Raw genomic sequence first — 26,302 nt, 5'->3', positions numbered from 1 at the left:
AGACGGATCTGATAGCAGCATAATCCCGTTTGGAAGGAGACGGAGGCGGAAAGGACATGAAGGTTTTATTGTTGTTACCTGATGCTCATCAGTCGATAATCTGCTGCGGTGAATGAAGCAAGAAACCAACAAAATAAAGCAGAACAATAATAAATCTGTGGTAGTCAGCCCTGCATCGAATCTAATAAAATACTGTTTAATAAATAATAGCATGTTTCAAACTTTACAAAGTACTGCAACTATTGAAATAACTCTTCATACCAGCAGGTGGCAGTAGTCTGTATAAATCATTCAAAGGGGAAGAAGGAAGAACCTCTATTAGCTGAGTGGCTACGAAGCTGCTATTAGCATTAGGAAGCTAAAGTTGTCTTTGTGGCCTTTGAACTTTTTATTATTTCTTCCTGTTTCTTTTCTCGTTCTCTGGTTCTCTGCTTAATACTGAGAAAGACCCAAAGGTAGTGAGTCTGGAAATTACAATAAGGTTTATTGTAATCAGTTCACAAAGCTGAAGAGATCAGGCTGGTTCCTTAAATAAAGCAAATATCAGTAACAGCATGAATGATGCTCTTTTCAAAATAACCTGCAAACAAAAACGTGGAAACTTCATGAAAGCAACTGTTCTCTTTTTTTAAATTGTAAAAACTTCAGCCTATTCCTATTGTGAAGTCAAGTCTTTACCTCTCTTCTCATCACTTTGTGACAGATATAATTGTACAATAGTTTAAACTAGGACGGTCAAAATGAACTCGTTAACGTGGATTAATAATCTGAACCCAGAACGACTGTGAACGTCTCTCAGTTTGTCCAAGTAGCGTTAGCTACAAAAAGTTGTTGAGTTGTTTCAAGTTGTTTAGTTGAAACTGGTGAAGGTGTTTAATCAACACAGGTGCAGATATATTCATTTCCTCCTGGAGTCTGTTTGAAAAATGAAACACGATTAATAGTAATGAATGAGGAAATGAATGAGATTTAATCGTGATTAATCCAGATTAATCCACAGTAACCCTGACATTAATCTGATTAAAAATGTTCCTCATCTGACAGCACTAATTTAAAAATCTTGTGTGAAGAATCGTCTACAGGTAACGTGGTGGGAGGAGCTGTGTGATGGAGACGTGGAGCTCTGGGTGGGTGTTTGTGTGCGTTCCTCTCACGGGAAAAACACACTTAAGTGCTTTTGCAAACCTTCCCGAAACATCATTGTTAAATGGCGTAATGGGGGCGGCCATTAAAGTTGTGTTCGATGAAGTTAAGTCCTGTTAAACAAGCCCCTCTTTTTCAACTTTGACGATGGAGGGCATGTGTTTCTGATTACGTCTGAGTGGGGAAACACAATAGGCCTCTTCAGCCGGGCTCTTGATCCTGTTCGCTTGGATTCGGTCTGACACTTTGCCACAATTCCCGGCCACAAACAGCGACAAGGAAACCTGAAACCCGTAAACAGGCCATGTTTCTGCTTTACTGCAGATTTCTGGGCTTGAGAAGTCGAACCACCAAGTTCACTCCAGCGTAATCTGATTATGGGGTCTGTGGGGAGGGGGGCGGCTGCAGCTTGGGGCCAATAGAACTGCAATATGGAGTAATATGGAGTCTTTTCACATACTGTATACATGCTCAGCTTGAGGGCACCATCATTCATCACCTCTAAAACCAATGGGAAGATGCTGCCGTTGACTGTTGGTTCTGCACATGGTAATTTAAGAGATCTGGTCTCTGGAGTCCAGGTATGGACACAACACAATGAGTCCTGGTCCCATTGAAGACCACCTACTCATTCATTAACCCACTGGTAGAAATGAACCTGAATAAGTGAAGTCTGTCCGTTAGTGATGAGCCTTTTAAAAGATTCTGGAACCAAACTGAACTAGAAACTAATCTGAACCAGAATCATCTCAGGAAATGGTTGAATCAAAGCCTAAATCTGGATCATCTCAGCAAGTGAACAACCAGCTGTTGGTGGTTCTGATCCAGTGGTAGGTAGAGACACATTTTAAGTAACACCAGGCAGATGGATCAGGTGAGATCAGCACTTTACAGCCTGGAACCTCCAGAACAGCACAACAACAACAGAGACGAGACAAAAATGAAAAAATAAAAATAAATAACTGAACATAAATGTTCTTGAGGGAAGGATCATTTAAAAAAAAAAAAGCCACAACCGTTAAAGAGGTTTCCATTTTCATGGAAGGATATGAAAGAAACGAAATTAAACCAACAAAAACAGTCCTGTCCTCTGTGTTCGACAACCTTATGTAACCGAGTATATAAAAGCTGAACAGGAACAAAGTAAAAGTACATATATGGGCAGCAGTAACTTCACAGCCAACAACAGGCAAACTATTCAGTCTCCTTTTTAAACAATCCCTCTCCATCACAGGACGGAGAAAAACATACTGCAAAGTCAATTTCCCAATTATGCTTCATTTCCTGTGAAGCCAATGAGATTTTACAGCATCATAAATCATAGGAAATATCAGTCACCATAAATCATACACAGAGATTTAAATCAGCTGTTGGTATAATCCAGCGCCTGCATCTCAGATGGGCTAATGTGTGGAAATGTGTGATAATTCAAGCCAGGCGCTCTCTCTGAGGGGAAAACATTTCCCAATGTCCATTTAACAGCCCCATGCCTCCTTCAGCTGGTCCCAGCTCTGCTCAGCAGATAAACCCTGATCAGAGGAACACGCCGAGGATTAACTGAACTTTTAATTCAGCGTTCACGCAGATATTTAGTTTTATCATTAATCTGCATCATCCGCTTCACTCGCCACTGTCTTACCTTTACTTTCTCCTCTTCCTCTTTACTTTTCATTCTGTCTTCACCTCCTGAATTAAAACTTATTTTCATTTTGAGTAATTGTGAAACTGAACCACTTTACAGAAGGATTCCTCAGAGATGGTCTCTGAATGTCACTGAGACATTTCCACTGCTGTAAAACCTGCTGCACCTCTGATTCCCAGTGAGATGGTGAATTATTTGTACTTTCTACCTAATGTCTAACGAATGGATATTATGCAGAAATGTTCATGTTTTCAGTAATTAATGGCTGAAATTTTACTCAGTCTCTGGAAGATTTGCGTTTCATCTGTTCCCATTTCACATTACTTTACCTCGACCCAATAAACAAACAGCTTATCAGCGTCTTCATTTCCATCCAGGACAAGAAACTCAGATCAGATCTCAAGTGCGGAGACACATTTTAATTAATACCCGGTGTGAATGCAGGAACCTAAACATGGACAGTTTCTAAAATTTCATCCTTTGGTGCTTTGTACATGAGAAATGCCAATGAAGTGTCTCCATTGCACTTTTGAGATAAACTTCTATTGATACATCTGAAAAACCACCTCATGAGACCATAACAATGTTTTTTTTTTTGAAATGTAGGCGTTTCCATTACCAGTTTTTTGTTGCAATATTTAGGTTTTGAGCATTTCTAGTGTGGAATGGAAACACAGCGACTGACTCACTGGTTTGCTGCAAAGCTGCCTACAGCTGGACACAAAAGCCAGGACAACCAGGAAACTCACTGGACCTGAAACCGTCGCCTCTTAATGACACTGACCACTACAAGCAGCAGCTTCTCTCTACAGATATTAAACGTCTTTCGCTGTTTTATTTCAGGATTAGTTTGTGTCTCTCCCTCTTCTTCTTTTCCTTAATGTGGGAATTAGAATATTGACCCCACCAGTGAGCTCCAGAAGAGAACAGTATTGACTCACACTCTGGCCGGTTCTGACCAATCAGAGATGGAGGAAGTTATTTAAAAGCCGCTTGATCTGCAAACTCAGAAGGTTTGTGGTGGGGGAGGTTAGATTCTGCACATGTAGCTGATGTTGTTACTCCACTAGTTCATGAGTTGAACTAAAAGTCACAGCTTTTTCTTTTCTTTTCCATTCTATACAGGAAGCGCTGAACTAGCTACACTTACACCCTCTCCCAGCTCCTCCTTTCCCCATATTTCAACACCTTCATTTGTTATTCACTGATATATCTTAAGGTAGGTAAATAGAACTTTTTTTGACTGCCATATATGTGCCTCGAGTAGTTGTCTCTCTTGGTGTTTTTGCAAACTGTAAAAAGAAATGTAAGAACTGGGACACGTCTGGGATATTCCTGTTTTTCTTCTATACGAAGTCACTATTCAAAATGAGTTTGGCCTCATCTGTCTTTCATCTCATTGGGGACCTGTAAATAACCTGCCCTGTTAGCTGTATGTAGCTAAAGTGGCTAACATCGTCCCTGGTTGGTTTTCAGTAAACTATAGTGGCTCTGGTCCCAGGTAACGTTTCAGACTGAAAAGTATCTGGACGTATCCTGGTCCCAAACGGAAAAGATGTCAGAGACTCACGACTTCAATGAAACCAACAGATGACGTCTTTTATGTTACAGAGTACAAATGTTATTCTTGACTTGTGCCGTCAACAAATCATTTTAAAAAAGCTACAGCGTTAGTGAGTTTAGTGTCCGGTTTCTATCCAAAGCGAGGCCAAGATAGCTGCAGGACATAAATAAGATCATTTCCCAAAATAGTGACAATAGACTCTAATCATTCCTAATATTTATGTTTGTCTTGTTTGTTCTCGTGTTAAAATGCCAAACATACATTTTATATTTGTTGAATCTGCCATTAATCAAATCCTATTTTTAGTCTGAAATATTCTCAGAGAAGCCGTTTGCTCTCACGGCTACATTCTTAAAGTCTCCCAGAGGGAAAAATAAACAGCGCCTCTTATCTTTAACTGGCATTTGTTGCTAAATTTAGTTGTGTCAAGTCAGACTGAATGTGTTCCTTCCCACATCTGAAAAGAATGAGCTGATTGTTAACCGGCACACAAATCACACGCCCCATTAATCAAAGTGTTTGACCAAAACACATTTTTCATTTAAGCTGCAGTGAGCGGAAGTTTGCATCTCGAGGAGTGATCATGGAAACTACAGCAGCACTGAAATACTTTTTATTATGTGTTAATGAGGAGAAAAGGCCTCTACAGCTGCTGCAGACTCACAACAAGTGCTTTCCAAACTCAGAGTGTGACCTGTGCAGAAAATGAGCTTCTCCTGGGGTTAAAACACAAACTGGACTGTGTTGATTTTCTCAAGCTCCCGTCTTAACGCGTTGATCCAGACACTAACTGCAACATTTCCTCGAGTGGTCTGCACTTTGTCATTTTTAAATCCGGATTCAGTCCTGCTCAGCCTCGTCAGTCCGGGGTGACACCACTCGCATGCCTCGGCTTCGATTCAAAGAAAAGGAACTGAAGAAGCTACTTGGATGAACGGTTAACGTCTTCTCAAAAGTTGATTTAAATAAAATAAAATAAAATGAAAAAATCTGGCTGTACCATGACCTGGTTAACTGAGAACCTTCACAGACAAAATGGACACATGTTGCTGCTGTTGTGTGTTGGTTAGCAACACTAGAGACGTGTCTTTACTGTTGGTTCAAGCCTCTTTGTAGTTGTTCTTGGTGTTATGGGTCATTTTTAGCCACTTTAAAGCCGTTTTGCATGTTTTTCTCATGATTGTAGGTGTCTTTGTAGTTGTTTTGGGTATTTTTTGGAGTCCCATTGTAGTTTTGAGTCTCTTTGTGGTTGTTTTCATTCTTGCTGTGACGGTTTTAAGCGTCTTTGTAGTTTTGAGTCTCTCTGACATAGTTTTAGTTTCCCTTGTGGTTGTTTTAAGTCTCGTAGTTGTTTTGACTCATGTGATTGTTTTGTCTTTCTAGTTGTTTTAAGTATCTACATAGTTTTGGTTCTAGTTGTGATTCTTTTGAGTCTCTTTACAGACATTTCGAGCCGTGTTGTTTTGAGTCTCTTTGAATGCTCTGGAGCTCATTTTTGTGGTCAGTCTGAAAATGAATGAACTGTGTGTGACATCACATTACTTGAACTGAAAATACAATAAGAAGCAAAGACTTTTCAAAAACAAAAAGCAGCAGATTCGCCACTTTTTAGTTTCTTCAGTAAACATTTCTGTTGTTGTCAAATTGGTGGAAACGTTTTCTCCCCTCAGTTGTGTTTTCCTGAGTTGGAGTGCGTTGACTTCTCTCAGCCACCGTAGATTCTGGATAACGATCACTTTATGTGAGAGGCAGAAAACACGAACAAGACAAAAACAGACTTTTACAAACAACTTTTTACTGATTTGCATCCACTAACTTGTTGTACCCTTTGACATGACCATGAAGTAGTTTGTTAAGCCAACCAATTTAAACACAAATGTTCCAGATCAAACAGTCGCTCTTGGGATAAATTCTAATTTTGGCATCTAAAAAATCTCACAAATTCCTTTGACAGTTTAGTCTGGAGAGTCTTGGAGGGGGGGCAGAGGCTCACACTGATAGGAGTTTGGACCTTGGTCAGGTTTTTATTGAAGACTAGTTTATGCAACGTTCCCACATTTGTAGCAGGTCAGATTAGCATTTCATCAGTGGCCAGTATTTATACATCAGGAATTCTTCACATGCTTTATAAAAAAAAGTCTCGGATAAGAAATACAAATGATTTCATCACATAAGAGCTGGAAAAGTTCATGAGTATGATTTACTTAATGTTTCAACCAATGTGCGCTTTTTAAAACTTTTTACAAACCTAAAGAGAAATAAAAATAAAAGGGGCCATAAAAATCCTCCATGAGAGTTCATCAGGCGTGTGTGTTCTGGTATCTGGCTTCTCCACGGTGCATCTTTGTGTTGTTTTAGTGAGTGGGCGTTAAAGAGCATCACCTCCATGAGTTTATCTTCCTCTGTTTAGTCTTGAGCAGTCTTTGGTATGCAGTCTGATAGCCCACTTGAGTGTGAAGAGTCATGTCTGTTTCTAAAATAACAACTCCCCAGCTCAGCGTAGATCGTCCAGCTTTAGATTTTATCATAATATTAACAAACGAATCTGCAGCCGACGTGTTTTTGTGTCTGTTTCAGTGCTACCTGCATCCACAGGACTCCACCACCATGTCCTCGTACTGCTTGTAGACGACGTTGTTGGCCGAGTCGATGTAGAGGATGCTGATCGGGCTGAGCCGGGTCGGGACGCAGCAGGTGGGCGGCGTCGAGTCCGGGTCCATGGAGTTGATGAGGGTCTGGATGATGGCGTGGTTGGTCGGTTCCAGGTGCGATCGGATGGGGAAGTCACAGGCCCCGTCGCAGTGAAAGGCGTTGTACTCCAGCGGTGCGATGATCCAGTCGTCCCAGCCCATCTCCTTGAAGTTGACGTGGAGTCGTCTCCGGTGGCAGCGCGGCCTCGTCTTTGCCGCCTGGTGTTGAGGGAGTAACTGGGGCGGAGGCGGCGGATGCTGCAGAGTCTTTTTTGCGCCCCGTGCCGCGGGGGCCCGGCGCATTCGTCGCTGGGTGAACAGGTACTCGTAGACAGTTTTGTTGTCATGGCCCGACCGCGCTTTGATCTCATTATAGAAAAGGTCGCGTTTCTTGCTTTTGCCAAACGCCAAGAAGAAAGCTTTTTCCTTGTTGGTCCGTCCAAGTCGTGAGAAGCCCAGAGTCCGCAGGTCCACGGGGCGACCGCCTCGGTGCTCCAGGGCCTCCAGCTCAAAGCACAGCTGCTCAGAGCGCTGGTCCTGCTGGTTCTTGAAGCCCCTGAAGACCTTCCAAATGTCGAAAACTTCCCATTTGCTGCCAAATCCACTGAGCAGATCTTCCAGGGTCCTTGTTTGTAACACAACTGGCTTTTGTTTACCTGAAGTGCAGGTGGATAGCTTCAGGTGGGGGGCCGAGCCTCCCGTCACGTCAGCAGCGGTGGATCCCATTGAGGCCCTGCGGGGGTCGGGCAGGCGCTTCCTAAGGATGCGAAGCTCGGCCCCCAGGAGCCCGTCCCGTTCCAGAGAGCTGATGTTGAAGTGATACCTCTGGCGTCGCAGAAAGGGCCCACGCTCATCTTGAAAGGAGAAACAAAGACACAGAAACATGGTTAAATATCCACAGAGAGAACATCCAGGAAAATAAAATGTCACCTTGAACTCTGAATATGAAAACGACATGAGTATATGTCTTGTATCAACATATTGCCTGATTCCAACTTCTAAAATATGAGGAAACATTTCATCTTTGAGGTTTCTTACGTTGATCTGATCATATTTAAACCTGGTTTAAAGGTCACATTACATTGAGCGCTAAACCGAGCGTATACTAAAATGTAATTATTTACGCTATGAGGTCCTTTTATTCCCTTTAATCCTAAAAAAAGGACTTTAACATCTGTATTTCAATCCAATCTTGGTTCAGTTTGTGAGGGTAATAGAGACAAAGTTTAGACTCGCCCTCAACACTGTTGTGATCACAAATTTGCAGAAAAAAAAATGGATTTCAAGAAGTAATCAAAACTAGATGTTCAGTTCAGTTTGATTCACAAGTAGAAAACATTTCTGGATCCATGATGAGACGGCGCCCCTGTTTAGGATTCTAGCAAAGATCAGGTTTTATACCTGTTGAACCTGTAAGTGTTCTAGGGTCTGAGCAACTTAGACTTCACCGTGTACTCGAGGATCTACGAGAATATCTAATTAGTTCTGACAACCTGGACGATCGCTAAGCATCAAAATAACCGACCTGAGGCATAAACACTACCAGATTGTGAACAACGGTGTACTGTTTTCTTTTGTTGTCAACTGAGGGAAACAAGTGAACTTCCACATCCAAATTAAACACAACAAAGCACACACACAAACCTTTGCCTGATCTCAGGCCAGTTACCAGAAACCAAAAACCTGATTCTAAACCGAACCATAAAGCTGAAACTGGACCGTCGTGAAGTGATGTCCTCACTTTCACCGTCTGAAACTCATTGCTTTCCTCACAAAGACAGCTGCACACACACAAACACGCGCACACACACAGACACACACTGCTTACTTCTTCTCACGACACTCTCTTCTCTTCAGGACTGCATGCATGCATTGAAAAGTACATTAGAACCAGACAGGGCGACCACATCGGGCCGTAAACAGGCCGGGACCTGCAGCCGTTCACCCACAGCGAAGCAGCATCTGCTGTGGAGGAAACAACCGTCGATATCTACCACACACACACTGCTCTCTGGACGGTCTGATTAAAGCTGAGAGAGGAATTTGATTTCACAAACTTTTAAAAGGAGGAAAATGTTTGCAAGATGCAAGGCTTTCAGGTGTGGTCTCTGGGAGAAAAATGAAACCCATTTCAGTCAGCCAGCCCACGTGGAACAGATTATTCCATAAATGTGGAATATTAACAGTTTTAATCTTGGCTCCGTCCTGGGTAGAAACTTGGACGCTGCTAAATTTCTGACAGCAGCAGAGTTTTGAGGCGACTCGTTAAAGGAGAATCACAGAGTGTGAACGCTGCCTCAGATCTGTTACTATGTTAAAAAGTTGAAATGTAAACCTGTGAGATCTTGGCAAGTAACGACTCGGCGGTGGCCACAGATGTGAAGGACTTTGGAAAACCTGATTTTTACATGAGTCATGACTCTTCAGCCTAAACTTATGCGATGCTATCATCGTCCATGTTGGTTTCTAAGACAGTGCGATCTCTGGTCGCCTAGGTAACCCTCTCAGCTAGCTCTTCTGGAGAACTACCTGCCAAAGTACCCAAGGTGCTTTACATAAGTGTGAGGAATGGATAGGGGGCAGAGGGAAGGCAAACTAAGGATGATGGAGAAAGGCCATGGTGAAAATGTGGGTCTTCAGAGATGATTTCATAATCATCATAATGATCATAATAATTAATCTGTTGGTAGGAACCAAAATGGTGGACAGTGTTTCCTTCAGGGAAACATTTAGGAAACTCTCGGTTTAAGTCACATGTCAATAAACTCTATAAGTCACTCCCATTGGTTAGGATTCATTTATTTTTTTCTCCTTCACAGCCTCCAGTTCTTCTCAGTATCAGTCTGGTAACTATCTGGATTTCAATCTGTTACAGAGAAATAAAAACCTCTACATCGACTTGACAGCCCTCCAACCAATCAGAGCCGTGTGTGACTAAAGCTCCTCTCTACGATCAGTCAATGGTGAAGAATGACTTCCTAACTGAGAGACTCCAGAACAACTTCCCTACTTTCCTCTGTGTAGTCGGGGGGAGCTGGTCTGATTCCAGGTTATAAATGTCATGGCCTCTGGTCACCACATCACTGCTTGTTTTCAGTCTCGCTGAATTAGGTTGGTTTTATACCTCTCATATCTACATGTACATCTACTTCGTACATGTGATTGGTTTTGGACGAACTCTTGGCTGCACGGGCACCAACTGTGCATGCATCCTCCTTCCAGGAAGCAGCATAACAAGAACTACTCTTCATCCGTAGTGTTTATAAATCGGCCCATATTTTCATCCTCTTGAGTTTGTTTAAGCGTGTGTGGGGCTGACTGTCTGGAAGCTCGGCCGTTAAATGCAGCAGGGGATTATGAGGACGGTCACGGGTCGTTTCAGTTTAACGGTGTTCGCTGGAGCCAGAGTCCACGGACCAGGAGCTCAATCGAAAGAAAGAGTGAAGGAGTCACTGTGTCAGGTCATCAGTTTCTCCTCTCGGCATGTGGACGAGGTCAGACGCCATTCGCTGAGGACACGCTGAACAAATAAAGCCCAAATTAAAAGTACATTAAGAGCCAGGAATGTAAACCTTTAGCAGCAGCAGCAGCAGGAATATTAAACTCTGGTCATTTAAACACTGTTTTAAACAGTTTTACACCGTAAAGACAACATTACACGGGGGGGCTGTGAGGAGTGTTTATTTACCCTCCTGAGGCTGTATATCACCCAGAGCTGACCAGATGTTAGAAACACACCAACACAGGAAGGCAGCACACACACACACACACACACACACACACACACACACACACACACACACACACACAAATACATAAGAATAAATACACATAACTACATACATGAACACGGGGAGCGTCTGGAGATTTAAATCCATGAAAACCTGCTTTCAGATTCAGCATAATTCTCTGCTTCACTCCAGACCAGTCCACGACTTTTTATTTTTCCACTACATTAAAAACACAGACTGTGTGTGGTGATAAAGGTGAAGCCAAAGTTTTTACTTATCAGTCATATGTTTAAGCTCCTCCCCATGAATGAAAGAAGTCGTCTTACGTTGTAATTAATTAATTCATTGGTGCATCTTGTAGAAGGGCTGGGGTTAGGGTTGAGGCATAGGCTGTAATAAAAGTGGATATCATGACAGCTCCTCAAAAGTGAAGCCTAATTAATTGGTGATGCGTGATAAATTACACCCACCACTGTAATACTGAGGCTTATGCCGTGTTTTACTACATTATATCACGTTTTCCAGCATTAGTCCGAGGTCGGGTCATGATGGCTGAGTAGGGTGTCCCAGACATCCTGCAACGCATGCTGGTTCTTACTGAGGGATACGACTGGGCAACAATACTGTATATATGTATATATACACAGATCAGCCACAACATTATGACCACAGACAGAGCAAGTGAATGATATCAAACCATCTTCTGACAATTTAGTGTTTCTGCTGGGAAATCATTGGTGTGGATGTTACTTAGACATGAAGCCCCCACCTAGACCAGACCAGACCCCCCCACCCCATAGCAACGACACTGCTTGATGGCAGCAGCCCTCCCCAGCAGGATGAAGCCCGACACAGACACACACACGAAGAACACGTCCATTCTCTAATGAGTCAACACAAGGGAGACCTGCACAATGTTAGGACGGTGGTCATAATGTTATGCCTGATTGGTGTATATATAGGACGTTTTTCAGTCCAAGTTCTTGCTGCTGCTGCTGCTGCACTCCTATCGAACTATCTATCTATCTATCTATCTATCTATCTATCTATCTATCTATCTATCTATCTATCTATCTATCTATCTATCAAGTCCTAGACCAACTTTCCACCATCATAATTTAATAGACTTGGATGCTGGGCAGGTCCAACAGGCTCATAAAGGATCAATGCTTCAATAAATGAAATATAAATCAGACATAATTATTATAGTATCGCTTCACTGGGCTCAGATTCACAGTGTCTCTGGTCAGAGGAGCTGCTGACCTCCTCACTCACTCACTCCTCCCTCCTGTTCAAAAGCTTCTGTCCACATTTAGATCATTTACAGCTTCAGTCCTCTGCCCTCTGCACACACTGACCCCCCATATACGCTGCCTCCACCCTCTCAACTGGCTGATTTCAGCCTTTTCTCATCTCCTTCATCTTCTTCTTCCTCAGGTCTCAGCTCTTATTTGACCTCCTGCTGCAGCCTGTGGTCTGACCCTTCTTCTGTCATTAGTGGACAATGATCCAGATCATATCTCAGTTTAATCACAGACAGTGACAGACGAGACATTCACTTTAAAACAGCCACAGAAAGTTCAGCTCATCGGGCGTGAAAAGTCTGTTTACCGATGTTTAAATAGAAAGAATCCATTTCAAATGTGAAGTGAGAGTCACAAACTCAGAAGAAGAAAGAAAGAGGCAGTTTACCTTGTCCTTTATCCACGAAGCTGGTGATGGTGTTGGCCAGACCCGCTTCGTGCAGCGCGCTGCTGTTCAGGTCCCCGCTGGACAGAGACCAGTACAGGGACAGCATGTAGTCGTGGGGGATGACCAGCGGCTGCTTGTGCTGCGCCTCCCGGTCGCTCGGTTTCAGAGTTTTGCTGCTGACTCCCCGCTGCGCCACCGGAGCCGCGCTCTGCTGAAACCCCGTCCAGGTCCGAACCCTGGAGGCCACATGAACTAAACTCTTCCCCGGTGAGCCTCCTGTCGCCCCAGCAGCTTTGACGCGCGCCTCCCCTGCGGGCAGCCAGGAGCGCGCAGCCTCTTTGCGCACTGAGCTCACTGCTCCGTCCCGCTGCTGCTGCTGCTGCAGATGTGCTCGGTTCAGCGGAGAAGAGGCAGATGTCAGAGCAGCAGGTTTGCTCTTGACAATAGTCGTCTCTCCGCTGATTAGCGGAGGACCTGCACGGATACGCGTGATTCGTCCCGAAATCCCTGACGAGTGTTTCCACGTCCCGGGAGCCGTCATCGGCTGCCTTCCACCGGCTCTTCCGTGAGTTTGCTCTCTGTCACCGCCGCCTGCTGCGCGCTCCGCCGCCTCTCCGAGCCGGTAGCGGTGGTCTTCTGCCGGTCTGGTCCGGCTCAGAGAGCCGAGGACGGGATGCAGGTTAAAGAGAGTCCAGCAGCTGAGCAGAAGAGAAAGACGCGTCACAACTTTCATCCTAAAACCCTTTTGCCTTTTTCCAGGCCGTCATTGTCTAAAAAAACAAAAAGTGCAGCAGTCAGTTCAGAATAAATTGACCTGTTCGGCTACAGAAAAGAAGGAGGAGAAGTCCTGTTCTCTCCGAGTCCTTCATCCTCTGAGTTTCCTCTGCGCTCCGCCGCAGGAAAAGAGAACAAAAAGCGCTTCTCTCGTCTGAAACAGGCTAAAGACACATGCGAGGCTGCAGGAGGAAAGATGTGGACTACGACTGAGCTTTAGAAGTTGAAGAAACGAGTCCTGTAAATCCTTCTTCTCCCGTCTCACATGTGTAAGAACCATAGTGCTGGAGAGATCCTGCCAGTGACGGACGAACAGAAATCAAATGAGAGAACTCAAACAGTCCAGGAACCGCTCTGCAGGATACCTTGTAAGAAACTTCTTTAAATCCCACTTCTTTTTTTTCCAAGAGAGGCAAGAATGGCGTAATGCCTCTGCTTTTTTTCCTTCCTCCTCTTTCCCTTCAAAGTTTGAACTCCGTCCAGTGAAAATATTTCACTCACACACACCAGCAGTGCAGGTGCTCGAAAAAAACCTCCTGCAGCAAACCTGAGCGCGTAGGAATTGGAAACGGAATTCCAGAAAGCAGTTTTAATTACGGCGTGATGTCATGCCGTCCAAACTCATTTAACAGTAATGTTTCTTCACAAATCTTCCTCCCTCTTTCCACCAGTGCCTCACTCTGAGCTGCAACACAGAGTGGCACAAACACCCGCACACAAAGACAAGAAATAACAACTTTACGCTTTATGTCAGTTTTCTTCTCTAAACACGTGTGTGAGAGGCTTCAGGTGACTCTCAGAAGCGTGACACGAGAGGTTATTTGCATCTCTAGAAAACATTAATGAGCACATCATTGACCCTGGAAGGTTTCTGAATAGTTTACAGTCTTTTCAGATGGCAGAGGAACCAGGCCACAGTCCCAGCTTTTATTTTGAAAGTACATGGATGTCCCTTGACCTCCAGGTCCAAGTACAGGGGGGATGCCCTTCTAATTTAAACTAATAGTGTTGACATTGTTGTCCATCCACTGAATAGTTCAATGAGAGCCATTTTCTGTCCATCACCACATTAAGCCCCGCCCCCTAATGATCTGACTGAGCTTTGTTAGAGGGAATCAGTTCCCAACAGAGAGAACAGTTTTGACTTGTGGGTTAAATCTCGTGTATAAAACTGGACTCATTCAGATGTTTGTACTAACATCTGGTGTCTAGAGTCCTGGTGTGAACACTGATCTGGTCTCAGTCCACATGTGGAGGTGGTCTGGACCCATGTGACCTGATTCCTTTGGTTAGTGTGAACACACAATGAGTCCTGGTCCCATTAAAGACCAGCTACTGACCAGAGGAGGAGCTGAGCTCATTCATTCAAACACTGGTAGAAATGAACATTAGTGATGAGCCTTTAGGATGGATGAAGCTTCCAGGGTTCAGGTCTAATCTGAGTCTGGGTCTCTAAAATAAATCAGAATTTAACAGTCTTTCCATCTGGTTCCTAAATCTGGATCATGTCTCCAAGTCTCCAACCATGTGCTCCTGGTTCTGGTCCAGTGGTAGGAAGAGATCCATCAGAGGCAGCAGCTGATACAATATTCTACTGACCACATGGTGGCGCTGCTGCTGATCTACACCCAGGTTGAGATCAGATCTCCAGTGCCTCCTTCTAGGAGTCGTAACTATGAGGTGACAGTTTGATAGTTCAATGACCAGCAGGTCAGATAGTACAGTAATACCACCAGTGGCCACTAGATGGCTGTAGGCCCAGAAGCTTTGACGTAAATGACCCATCAGGCTTCATTTCCTCCTCTTCCTCCTCCTTTTTTTCCTCCTTCTCTCCCAGATAAAAAACTTCATTTCATTTTGAATAATTGTCAAACTGAACGACTTCAGATTCGTGAACGTGATGTGGATCTGGACCGAGTTGTGTCACTGCTTTAGTTTAAGGTTCATCCTTTCGCTAAGTTTCACATTAAATGGATGGATAAGTCTCAAAGAAAAAAAAAATTCAACCAAAAACGACAAAAGAAGTGAAATCGCGTTTTCCTTCCTCTTCTGGAGGACCGGCCCTCGGTTCTGATCCTAACACCCTTTGCCCGTTTTATTTATGACGCCACAAGCGGCGCCAGATCGCTGCCATAAATTCAGTTTAAAACCAAGCTCGAGGAATAATTAGCAGCCAGAAAGCCTGGGTTCAAACCTGGAGCTCTTGGCAGAGCAGAGGGTCTCTGGTGGTTTGTAACTGGAGCCGGTTCTGGTTCTGGTTCAGTGTTTGTCTTTCCCCCTCCGTCCCCCTTGACGTGCTTTCCTTTTTTACCCTGGATGGTGATGGACGGAGGAGATCGGGCTAAACGAGGCTGGCGTCGGGGCGGACAGAAATCGATGAGAGTGGATGTGAGCAGATCTTGTCAGATCTGTTTTCACTGCATTTGCCAGAATGACTTCACGTACAGATAAACACAGCATGGACTTTCATTTTATAGCTTCATTCAGCTGCAGCTTCACGGCTCAGTCCACCTGATATGTACAGTGCACATTAATGAATTCACATAAGTATAGACACCGGAATTCCTGATTATAGCAACAATGCTAATTAGCATCTTCAGTCTCTACAGGCAGGTGACGAGACATAGAACAGGACAACAGATCCAATCAGAGACGTCACACAACAGGACGTAACCGAGGAGATAAAAGTCACCGGTTTGTTTCTTTTTGTCTGGCTCATATAAAACTCAGGTGAAATCAGATGGAAACAAAACTAAATACTTGAACTCATCTGCAGCATAATTCCTGCTTTTAATGAGCCTGAATGAGGAGCTTTGTTATTTCTGTTTCTTTCTATGTTTAACTTCTTTTTCCTCCTCTTTTCCTGTTTCCCCTCAAGTTCTTCCTCCTCTGCCTCTTCTCCTTCCTCATCTTCTTCCTCTTCCTCCTCATCTTCTTTTCTTCCTCCTCTTCAGTTCAGCAAACATCCAGCTCAGATTACCGTCGCTGTCTCAGAACCATCACACTGAGATATTTTGGGGTAAATGTGGTTTTCTTTGTGCAGACAGTCCAGGGACATGGACTCCGGACACGGAGCCAACTGACAAACAGTCGGAGACAAAGGCCGTCATCATCCTGGACGTTAACGAGCCAAAGATCTGAGAGTTTAGTTCTGGTGAGCGTCAGCGCCACGTTAGCAAGGATTCAGTCTGACGCCGTTATCAACAGCCTGTCACCGGCCTCCAGTCCACTCACATTTACATTTAAACACTAGAACAACCTGCCACACATCATCAGCCGTTACCACGGAGACCAGCAGATACATGAGCTCATAGCAGAACATCGGTACTGAGGAGGAGGAGGAAGAGGAGGAGGAGGAGAAGAATCATCACATCTACTGGACGTATCTACTGGAAGTATGTCCACCTCCATGTTCTCCTCCATGTTCTTTTCCATCTCCTCCTCCATGTCCTCCTAAATGTTCTCCTCCATGTTCTTTTCCATCTCCTCCTCCATGTCCTCCTAAATGTTCTCCTTCATGTCCTCCTAGATGTTCTCCTCCATGTCCTCTTAGATGTTCTCCTCCATGTCCTCCTACATGTCCTCCTCCATCTTTGTTTGATGTTTGTTTTTCTACCTCCATGTTTCTGTCCCTCATTCATTCATTGGGAGATGTTAGCATGGTTTCCGTGGTTACTGCCTCCTCCAGACCCTCTATGTTTATCACTTCGTGCTGGAGGAGGTCCTCCACGTCTGTAAACTCAGCAGAGATCAGTAACTGGTTAGAAGCCTCCATGTGTGACATTTAGACAGTCAGGGCCGAGAGACGCTGTCAAACCAGACAGAGACAGAGTCAGAGACGGAGTCAGAATCTGCCACAACATTTGTCTTTGTGCTTGTTTTGGTGTCATTTTGCATGTGCATGTGCTGTGCTACTTTTAGTCTCCTTTTAGTTGTTTGTTTTACTGTAGTCATCTTGTGTCTTTTTCATTGTGTCTTTGTGGATGTACAGATACATGATGCCATCAGGAAAATGTTAAAAGGATCCACAGCCCAGAAATACATCTTTAAAAAGTTGGCAATAACCACTAATAACTAATATTTTCTGACTGGCTGCCTTCGCCTCATCTGTTCATAGATACTAATCTCTTCTTTATACAGGCTGCGTTACTAATGTGTGTCGAGTTTTATCAGTTCTCAGTGTGAGAAATGTCCCGTGTGTCGTGTGAACTCATTGAAATGATGATGACGCGTTGACTCCACATCAGTGACACAAACCACAAACTCTGTCAGGGTTTCCAGATATTTACATTTTAACTTCTTGATGTAATGAGTCAAAATATGACTGAGGGACTTGAAGTCCATGGGATTTATCTTGCATACATTTTTATCAAAAGTATGTTCACTATGATCGTGTCTTTACAAAGTCCATAATTTTTGATCACTTATTAATAAAAATGACTTGTGTTCTTTTTGTTAAGTTGAGATAATCATGACAGATGTTTCTTTTTCTGGTAATTTAACACATTTTTTGTGAAAATTAACAAATTGTATCTGAGGACTGACTTTCAGCTGAGTTACACATTCACATTACAAACACACACCAGATCACAGGTTTGTTCTTCCACCTCTTTACTAGTCATTTAATATGAAGTATTAAATGTAACAGTGTTACTACAATTTTAATTCAGTCAGTTGTTTATATAATATTTAGAAGAATCTTTCAGTGAAAAGGCCACATGTTGATTTTAGGCCTGAAAACAGACAGAATGTGATAAGCTGTGACAAACTGGAGGCTGATAACAGATCTGAGGCAGCGCCCTCACTTTCACACCGGGGTCAAGGATAAACCTGACGGGGTTACCTAGGCAACCAGAGCCAGGTGGGACGTCCACTGGAGTCCTCAGGGGGGACGAGGTGGACGAGCAGACAAGCACTTTACGTGTGGACGGGGCTGAAGTGTGTGTTGTTGCCACTTTAACATGATTTCCTGAGAGTTTCTGAAGAGACAAACACAACCTGCCTCTGTTTACAGCTCCACTTCCTCCAGGATCTGAACCAGCCACCGCGGCCCGAGGCTCCGAGTGGGTCCTGGATCACATGCATGGATGCACAACTGGGTTTGTGTCGGAGTAAACACGTTGTTCGTGTCAGGCTGCATCATCATCATCATCATCATCATCATCATCACATCAGCAGCGAACAGGTGGAATTTATCTGCATGTTATAAATAAACTAATCAGCTGTTGTGTTTCTTCCTGGTGGTTGTGTGGTTGTTCACGTCATGTTGTGTCTCTCAGCAGTTGCTTTTTGTTTTGCAACTCTTTGTGCTACTTTTTTTGTCTCTTTTTAGTTGTGTGTGTTTTGCTGCAATAGTTTTGTGTCTATTTGTGGTTATTCGCACTATGTTTTAGTCACTTTGTGTCTCATTTTGTTTCTATTTGAGAGACTTTTAGTCTCTTTGAGTTGTGTGTTGTGTTGCAGTCATGTTGTGTTGTATTTCTCTGTGGCTGTTTTTGCCTTTTTTGTCATTTTATCTGTTGTTGTTTGTTTTGTTTGTCTTCTTGGTCATTTTGTGTCTCTGTGTGTTTCATGGTCATTTTCTTAATCCCCTTTATTGTGTTTGTGTTTTGTGTCTATCTGTGGTTGTTAGCATCATGTTTTAGTCACGTTGTGTTAGTTTTGTGGTTAGTTTTTACTTATTTTGGTCATTTTGTGAGTCTTTGTGGTTGTAGTTGGTGTCATTTTGCGTCTTTTTGTGCTACTTTTAGTCTCTTTTGAGTTGTGTGTTTTGAGTTGATCATTTTGCGTCTCTTCATTGTGTCTTTGCGGTTGTTTTGTTGTAGTTTGCATCTCTTTGTGTAACTTGACTTATTTCATTTGTTTTGCTGTTGACGTCTCTTTGTCTCTAATCTCTGTTTTTGTCTTGTCTTTATTTTTGTGACTGACGGGTTGATGTGGACGTCGTTGGAGAACGACATGCGTCTGATCTTCTGTTTTTCATTTTTCTGAGAGATTTTACTTCTTTTAGTTCTTATTTCTATATTTATTCATATCTATAGTCAGAAGTTTCTCCAAACAACAGCAGATTAAGAACTTTTTATATCTTATTTCTGTTAATTTCAGTGTTTTTCTCATCTGTTGTTGTTGGACGTGAATGAATCTGAGGTTCTGATGACCTGACACGAGCTCTGCTCTCCATCTTGTGGTTTCTGAGACTCTGAAACTGACTCCAAACAGAACCCGGAGCCAGAAAACCTGCTGCCTCTCGCTGCTCGGACCAGATGCTCTTCCAGCGCCCCCTTTAGGTGAACGCTATGAGTCTTGGCTGCGTCGTGGCACAAGCGGAGAACGTCCGGTCCGTGGTGAGTTTACAGGCTGCAGGTGGGCCAAACAATGTGACACGGATCAGTGCTCAGGCTGTTTATTGGTTCGTTGGCCAGAGGAGGTGGAGAAGTGCCGGCTGAGTGGGTGAACTCGTCTGAAACAGAAGCAGAGCTGTGACACGCGAGGCTCAAACGTGGAAACTGTGAGCAGTCTGGACGCGGTGTGTGATCTGTAAACCTCCCGCGGTGACCTCGACCAGAGCCGAGAGCTTTTCCTGAGCGGCGCTCGAAAAAAAAAAGAGTTTGAGTTCAAACGCAGAGGAAGAAACAAAACGTACAATCAGGCGACCGCATCTACGTCAGCGTGTGCTGTTGTTATGATGGAACACATCAGGTACTGAGTCGACACCGCGCATGAAAAACGACCGACACAGTTCTTGTGTGTCAGAACGAGTCTCTTTGGACATTCAGCTTTCAGCAGCTGTCACATTCACAAGAGCTTTAGAAATAAAGTCATTTTATAAATCTGTGTTCGATTAGGAAGCTGAAACACGGCAAAGAGAACGAATACGAGGAAAGAAGGAACCAACAGCAAACTGAGAAACACAGGCAAATAATGAAACTACGACTAAATACAGAAAACGAAAGGAGCCAAAAATACAACTTATGGAAAAGACAACAACGCACCGACAACACTGAAAACACAAGTAACACTGAACACAACTCAACAAAATATACAGAATCACTGCTTCACGTTATATTATACAGGATATTACAATACAGAACGCAGCGAAAACACAACTAAATGCAGTAAACACAACAAATACAGAATCAAATATACAAACAATAAAGGAAAAACTGTAAAAGCAAAACTACATACAGAAAAAATACTGAAAATACAATCGAATGCAGAAAAAAACACAAAACTTTGCAGCAAAAAATACGACTGATACAAACACGACTGACAACACAACAAATACTGGAAATATAACAATTTAAAAGAAAGGAAAAACACTAAAAACGACTGAAAACACAAAATATAGCGCTGTGAAAAAGTGTCGCCTCCTTCCTGATTTCTTATGTTTTGTGAATGTTTGTCACCTAAATGTTTCAGATCATCAGTGAATGATCATAAATGAAGACATTTATTATTAAAGAGGAAACTAAACCAAACGTACGTGGCCGTGTGTGAATAACAAACCAAACCCTTCGGTTTCCAGTCTGGAAAAGTTTATAAAGGTTCTAAATCCATTTCTAAAGCTTTGAGACTCCAGTGAACCACAAACACAGAAAACATGGACCAGTGGTGAATAAAAAGTGATAGATGGAAGTCCTGACCTGGATCCTTCTGAGATGCTGTGGCCTGACCTTAAAAAAAGAGGTTTATGCTGGAAAAAAACATCCAATGAGGCTGAATTACAACAAGTCTACAAAGACGAGTGGAACAAAACTCCTCCACAGCTGGAAAAGACTCATTGAAGTTTTCCCAAAGTCTTGATCACAGTTGTTGGTGCTGAGGGTGGAACAGTTATTACGTTTAGGAGGCGAACACTTTTTACCACAGGGTCATGATGCGGGTTTGGATTTAGTTATTTGTCATTCGCATCCACACAGAAGCATGAGATGGAACGAAATTATGCACTCAGGTCTCGGACTGTTACCATAGTAACTGTAATATATAGAGTAGATACTAAGGAACTAATTACTAAATAATTTGCCGGGAGCTTGAAGCCGCTGTGCGCCGCCATCTTAATAATAAACATGTTTAGTTGTGTTTAGTTGTGTTTAGTTGTGTCTTATATTTAAATTAGTCTGATGATCTGAAACATTTAAGTGACAAACATGCAAAAAACAAGAAATCAGGAAGGAGGCGACACTTTTTCACACACTGTTTGAATATAACCATTGTTAAATTCATTTTTATTTTTTTTTTTTTAATTCTTCGGCCAAAACAGTGAATCACACAAATATTAAATGCTTTAATAAACTGAAAGAACTGTGTGTGACCATGATATTCTTTGTTTTAATGTGGTGTCTTTTCAGACAGCGCGGGGTTAACGCTGAGTCCTGGCATCTGTGAGACGCTGTAATAAACTTTGACCTTTAAGCGGCCGTGGGCTGAGAGGCTTGATCCTCAAAGAAAGAGCTCCTTCTCTCGTGCAGAGAGGCCTCACTTTTCCACCTGAGCTGCAGGTGTTTGCTTAACGCGTCTGCAGCTCCGTCATTTACCTTCAGCCTGGAAATGTTGACTTTCTCTCCTCCTCCTCCTCCTCCTCCTCCTCCTCCTCCTCCTCTCTGAAGTCGCCGGCCCGGGGGAACCGAGCAGAAAAAAGAGGAAAGTTCACTCTGGCTCCTGATAAACGGTGTGTGTGTAAACACGGCCGTGTAGGAGTGTTATGATGGCGCTGATGATGATGATGATGATGATGATGATGATGATGATGATGGTGGTTTGGTTTTAGCCTATCAGCTTCCACGGCCTCGGTTTCCGTTGACGCACAGCGCAGGAGGGCGGAGCCGCTAACATGAGGAAAAATCACATGTGTGCAGGTGTTTCTGTGTTTTCACAGATCAGAGCTGAGGCCAAATATTTACCAGCTGGTCTCTGCAGCTTCATCATTCAGAGGAGGATTTCTGTGAAGGTTCTCAGTCATCCTGGTCAGAGTCGACCCCAGAACATTAAAGAAACTCCACAAGTCCAGATGAACAGAAGAGTTTGACTAAGACTGAGAAACGTTCTCTAATATCCTGGGACCTGTCATGTGTCAATAAACCCATAAAAACCTGAAGAGCTGAGAGAAATGACACTGTAAGAACTGAACTCTGCCTCAAAAGAATCATGTTATTGACCAAGTTAATTCTTCTTAGACAGTTTGAATGTTTTAGCTCATTTGACTCTTTAACTGTCTCCGTCCTAAATTATCTTCATAAACTATTAGACTTTGTTCAAATGAGAACTAGAAACATCCAGAAGGTTTTACATGAACTCATCTATTCTGTCAGAGTTAGAGTCTCTTCTCCTTTTCATCTGTGAACACATTAAAAACAGAACTCATTGTTTTATTGTCACAGATTAAATCCAGTCCAGATCAATGACACAACTGACTGGAAAGTCTCCACTATTCTACTGACTGAACTGTTCTCGGTTTTAGTCTGATTTAGATTAATTTATCTAATATATCCCTCATTTTCTAATTACTTATTTCCTAAGTTTGGTTGCAGTGTATTTGTGGTGGCTTTGCAGAGTGATAACGTAGCTGCATTTACATTTACTGCTATAAATAAAGTCTCAAGTAGAAATAAATGACAAACAGAAGTGACATTTATTTTCCACTGGGCCAGAGTTTTTAATGGGAAGTCACTCAAAAACCGCACAATAATGACAATTAGAAGGATCCACTACTACTACTACCACTACTACTACTACTACTACTAATAATAATAATAATAGTAATAATAGTAAGAATGAGAAGAAGAAGAGTCCAGCGTTGATCGTGTTCCTCTTTCTTCACACCGTCTGGTTTTCTTGGACGTTTCTCTCCACATAATTGCAGCCTCTTAACGTTCTTATGTAAACTCCCTCCCAGTGATTTATGTCATGATTTTGAGCTACATAAATAAAAAGCTCTTGAATAAATCTGTGTACATTTGTTGACTTGCAGTCGAGAGGAGTTGGCAGTTGCGTCCCAGGCTTCACATGCAGAAGCGTCTTCGGGCACGACATCGAAAGATCCATCGTCTGGTCAAATTACGAAAATTCATTGACATATTTGACATTTATGTGGAGATATTCGTGGCCCCAAATTTCCCCTCCCCCTCTCCTGCTCTTTTCCTTGGACTCACCTGTTTGACACCCCCCCCCCCCCACTCCACTCCTCCACCCTCCAGTCTTCAGCACATGGCCCTTGTGTTACCTGGCACGCGAACGCTGCCGTTTATTTTTCCTGAGGATACGTTTTCTGGCGCTCGCTGCCAGAGACAATATTGTGCTGGAAACATACAGGTATTAACTGTTAAGATTTCAGATGGTCAAATAAACCGGCGCTGTGCACGGCCCAACAGAGAAGAGGTTGTGTGTGAACAGGCCTGCTGCTAGTGAAACACATGAGGAGGGGGCGAAGCTGCTCAATCACTAATAATTACCCCTCCCATCCATCCATCCATCCATCCATCCATCCATCCATTGCCCTCTGTCTCTCCATCCAGGTGATTTCCAGCCACCGCTCTCATTTATCTTCCACCGCCTTTGATTTCAACGTGACATTCATTTCACGCTCATTTCCTCTGGCCTCTCCTTTCAAGGCCGGCCTTTCATTCGCAGCTCAGAGCCACTAAACAGTCTCTTATGCTCTGACCTTTAGCATGCGGGAGACAAACAGCGCTCAGCAGGACGTAAATGATGATGGATCTGTTCTGGGTCGTGTTACAGGGGCTGACTGTGGTTTATGTCTGACTGCACGCCTTCACGTTCAAACACGGATATTTCAGCGCTCAGGGCTTTGGACTGCTACGAGTTAATTACTACCTTAAGTAAGGTGTTCATTTGGGAATGCATAACTAAAAAGGCATGGATGACTAACTTCTAGTAGAATAGTAATAATGAACTAAATTTGGTACATGAGTGGTTGAAATACCTGTAACTCCAAAGTATAGCTATTAAAGTGTGAGTTTAAAGGTGCAGCTAAACAGATCTGAAATATGTTACTACAGATTAGAATCATGCAGCTTTACAGATTAGAAACAAGAGGCTCTTTCTGCTTAAAATGAAGAACCTGCAGCCATTATCTCTCATTAGATTGTTGCAAATTATTAAAAAGAGAAGGAGAAGATATTTCTTCTATCTTCTTTAATTGCATATTCATCAAACATTGTATACATAAATTCTAAAACAAGTTAAACGGAAACATTTAAATATAGTTTAACATAAATGAATGCACATAATCTGAAACGGCCTTTCGCTAACGCTGCAGAGGAACTGTCCAAATCCTCTTCACAGCCGTCGTTTAACAACTTCACAACATCCTGTGGTAACAGAGAGAAGGAGGCTGCACATCATCTATTAACTGGTAGATTTCATTGTCTAAAGTTATTAGACAGGGAAAAGGCTTTGAAATATTTACCGCACCCATCTAACAACATGCTGTGAAGTATTAGATTCTAATGAAACGCTATCAGCTGTTTATTTATATCTGCAGCACCCAGTATTGATAATGTGTTTATGTTCAGTGTTGTGTCCTAGTTGACTTTGTTGCTGTGGTTGTAGAGCAAGTTCAGGTCAAGAATATACGTTTCATTGTTGTAAAGAATTACTTTCTTCTCAACTCGACTTTCGCCGCGTAGTAGTCGCCTTTAAAATATCCAAAGCCGTTCTACCCCTGGCAGGTATGTAGACAGCTGAGTGTCAGCACTCCATGTTGTAAATAATATGATTAAGACCACACTGAGGGGGAGAGTCACAGCTTCAACTGAAGTGGTGCTGAAAGAACTGTGACAGAAAAAATAAGTTAACATGGAAACTAAAATAAAAGATTTTTGTTGTAGTTTCCATTTGTCCAGCTAGTTGTAGCAGGAAGCAGAAGTTAAAGAAATAGTGCACATATATACATGACACTGTAGATGCATGCTGCTGTTTCACGGAAGAAGAGTCAAGTTCCCCTGGGCTGAATGCTGGAGCAGAGCGCCCTCTGCAGGACAAAGCACGTCATTGTATCCCAGACTACAGACTCTTCCACTTTGAGTTCTGATGTTTATCACTGAAGCTGGAGTTGAGAGAGGAGACAGGGTTTGAACTAAATAAAGAAATAAAGTTCAGCTCCATGTGGATGCGGCTTATTTCCTGTTTGAGACATGCATGTTTATTATTCAGATGAACAAGTCTGTGTGTATTTATTAAGCTAAATATAACTCAGTATTTCGGGATAATAAAGTAAATGCACCAGCGTCTTTCTTCCAGTCCTGTTCACGACGTTTATGAGGTGGAGAAAATCCCAGAGACACAAAATCAGTGACATGTGGTTCAGAAGAAGTTGATTTACAAAGACATACTAAGAATTAATGTGACATTTATTCACAGTTAAACAGGAGGAAGTTATCCCACACTCCCTGACTACTCCAGACTCCCACTGGCCTTCAGTCCTGGTGACAGTGAGTCTTGTTCCCGATATGTTCAAATGGTTCGTTCCCATCTTGACTTTTTTCATCTTGACTTATAAAGTCTTCACAGAAATGTGAAAGGGGGGATCTCCTCCCAGACCTGGATCAAAGCATCAGTCAACTCCTGTGGTCCAACGTGGCGTTGGTGGATGGAACGAGACATGATGTCCCAGATGTGCTCGATTGGAAGATCACAGGGTGCCGATGGCGCTCGGTGTTCTCTGGCCAATGCCAGTCGCCCTTCACGGTGTTGACCTGTAAGCACAAGCCCCACTTGTAGACGTCGGGACCTCATACCACCCTCATGAAGTCTGTTTCTGACAGTTTGAGCAGAAACATGCACACTAGTGGGCTGCTGGAGGTCATTTTGCAGGGTGGATGAGCTGCACTACCTGAGCAACTTCTGTGAGTTGTAGGCAATGTTTCATGCTGCCTCTAAGGCTGAGATCACTGACAAAATGTCACAGAAGTAACGAAACATCAGCCAGAAAGGTTGAGAACAGAGAATGGTCTGTGGTCACCATCTGCAGAATCATTCCTTTGTAGGGGTTTTCTTACTAATTGCCTCTCATTTCCACCTGTTTTCTGTTACATTCGCTACGATGTTC

At 43.0% G+C, this 26,302-nt stretch overlaps 2 protein-coding genes across 2 annotated transcripts in view; one reads left to right on the top strand and one right to left on the bottom strand.

Annotated features, from left to right (window-relative positions):
- Positions 1-26,302, top strand: part of LOC125006460 (nuclear factor 7, ovary-like) — a 1,183,669-nt gene that overhangs the window by 304,091 nt on the left and 853,276 nt on the right. The gene's annotated exons all lie outside the window — the stretch shown is intronic.
- gdf5 (growth differentiation factor 5) lies at positions 6,125-13,680 on the bottom strand. Its single transcript, XM_047582485.1, has 2 exons — positions 12,463-13,680; positions 6,125-7,893 (listed from the first exon to the last, which is right to left on the bottom strand). The coding sequence occupies exons 1-2, from the start codon at positions 13,193-13,195 to the stop codon at positions 6,929-6,931; spliced, it is 1,698 nt and encodes a 565-aa protein (XP_047438441.1). The 5' UTR covers positions 13,196-13,680; the 3' UTR covers positions 6,125-6,928.

This window comes from Mugil cephalus, chromosome 4, assembly GCF_022458985.1.
Source record: "Mugil cephalus isolate CIBA_MC_2020 chromosome 4, CIBA_Mcephalus_1.1, whole genome shotgun sequence".
NCBI lineage: Eukaryota > Metazoa > Chordata > Actinopteri > Mugiliformes > Mugilidae > Mugil > Mugil cephalus.
This window is presented reverse-complemented; position numbering and strand designations above follow the sequence as displayed.

Excerpts from the sequence above, each read along its gene's own strand:
- gdf5 (XM_047582485.1), bottom strand. The coding sequence starts at position 13,195 with ATGAAAGTTGTGACGCGTCTTTCTCTTCTGCTCAGCTGCTGGACTCTC. Across the intron at positions 7,894-12,462 it reads CTTCGTGGATAAAGGACAAG|ATGAGCGTGGGCCCTTTCTG; the intron begins GTAAACTGCCTC and ends TCTCCTTTCAAG.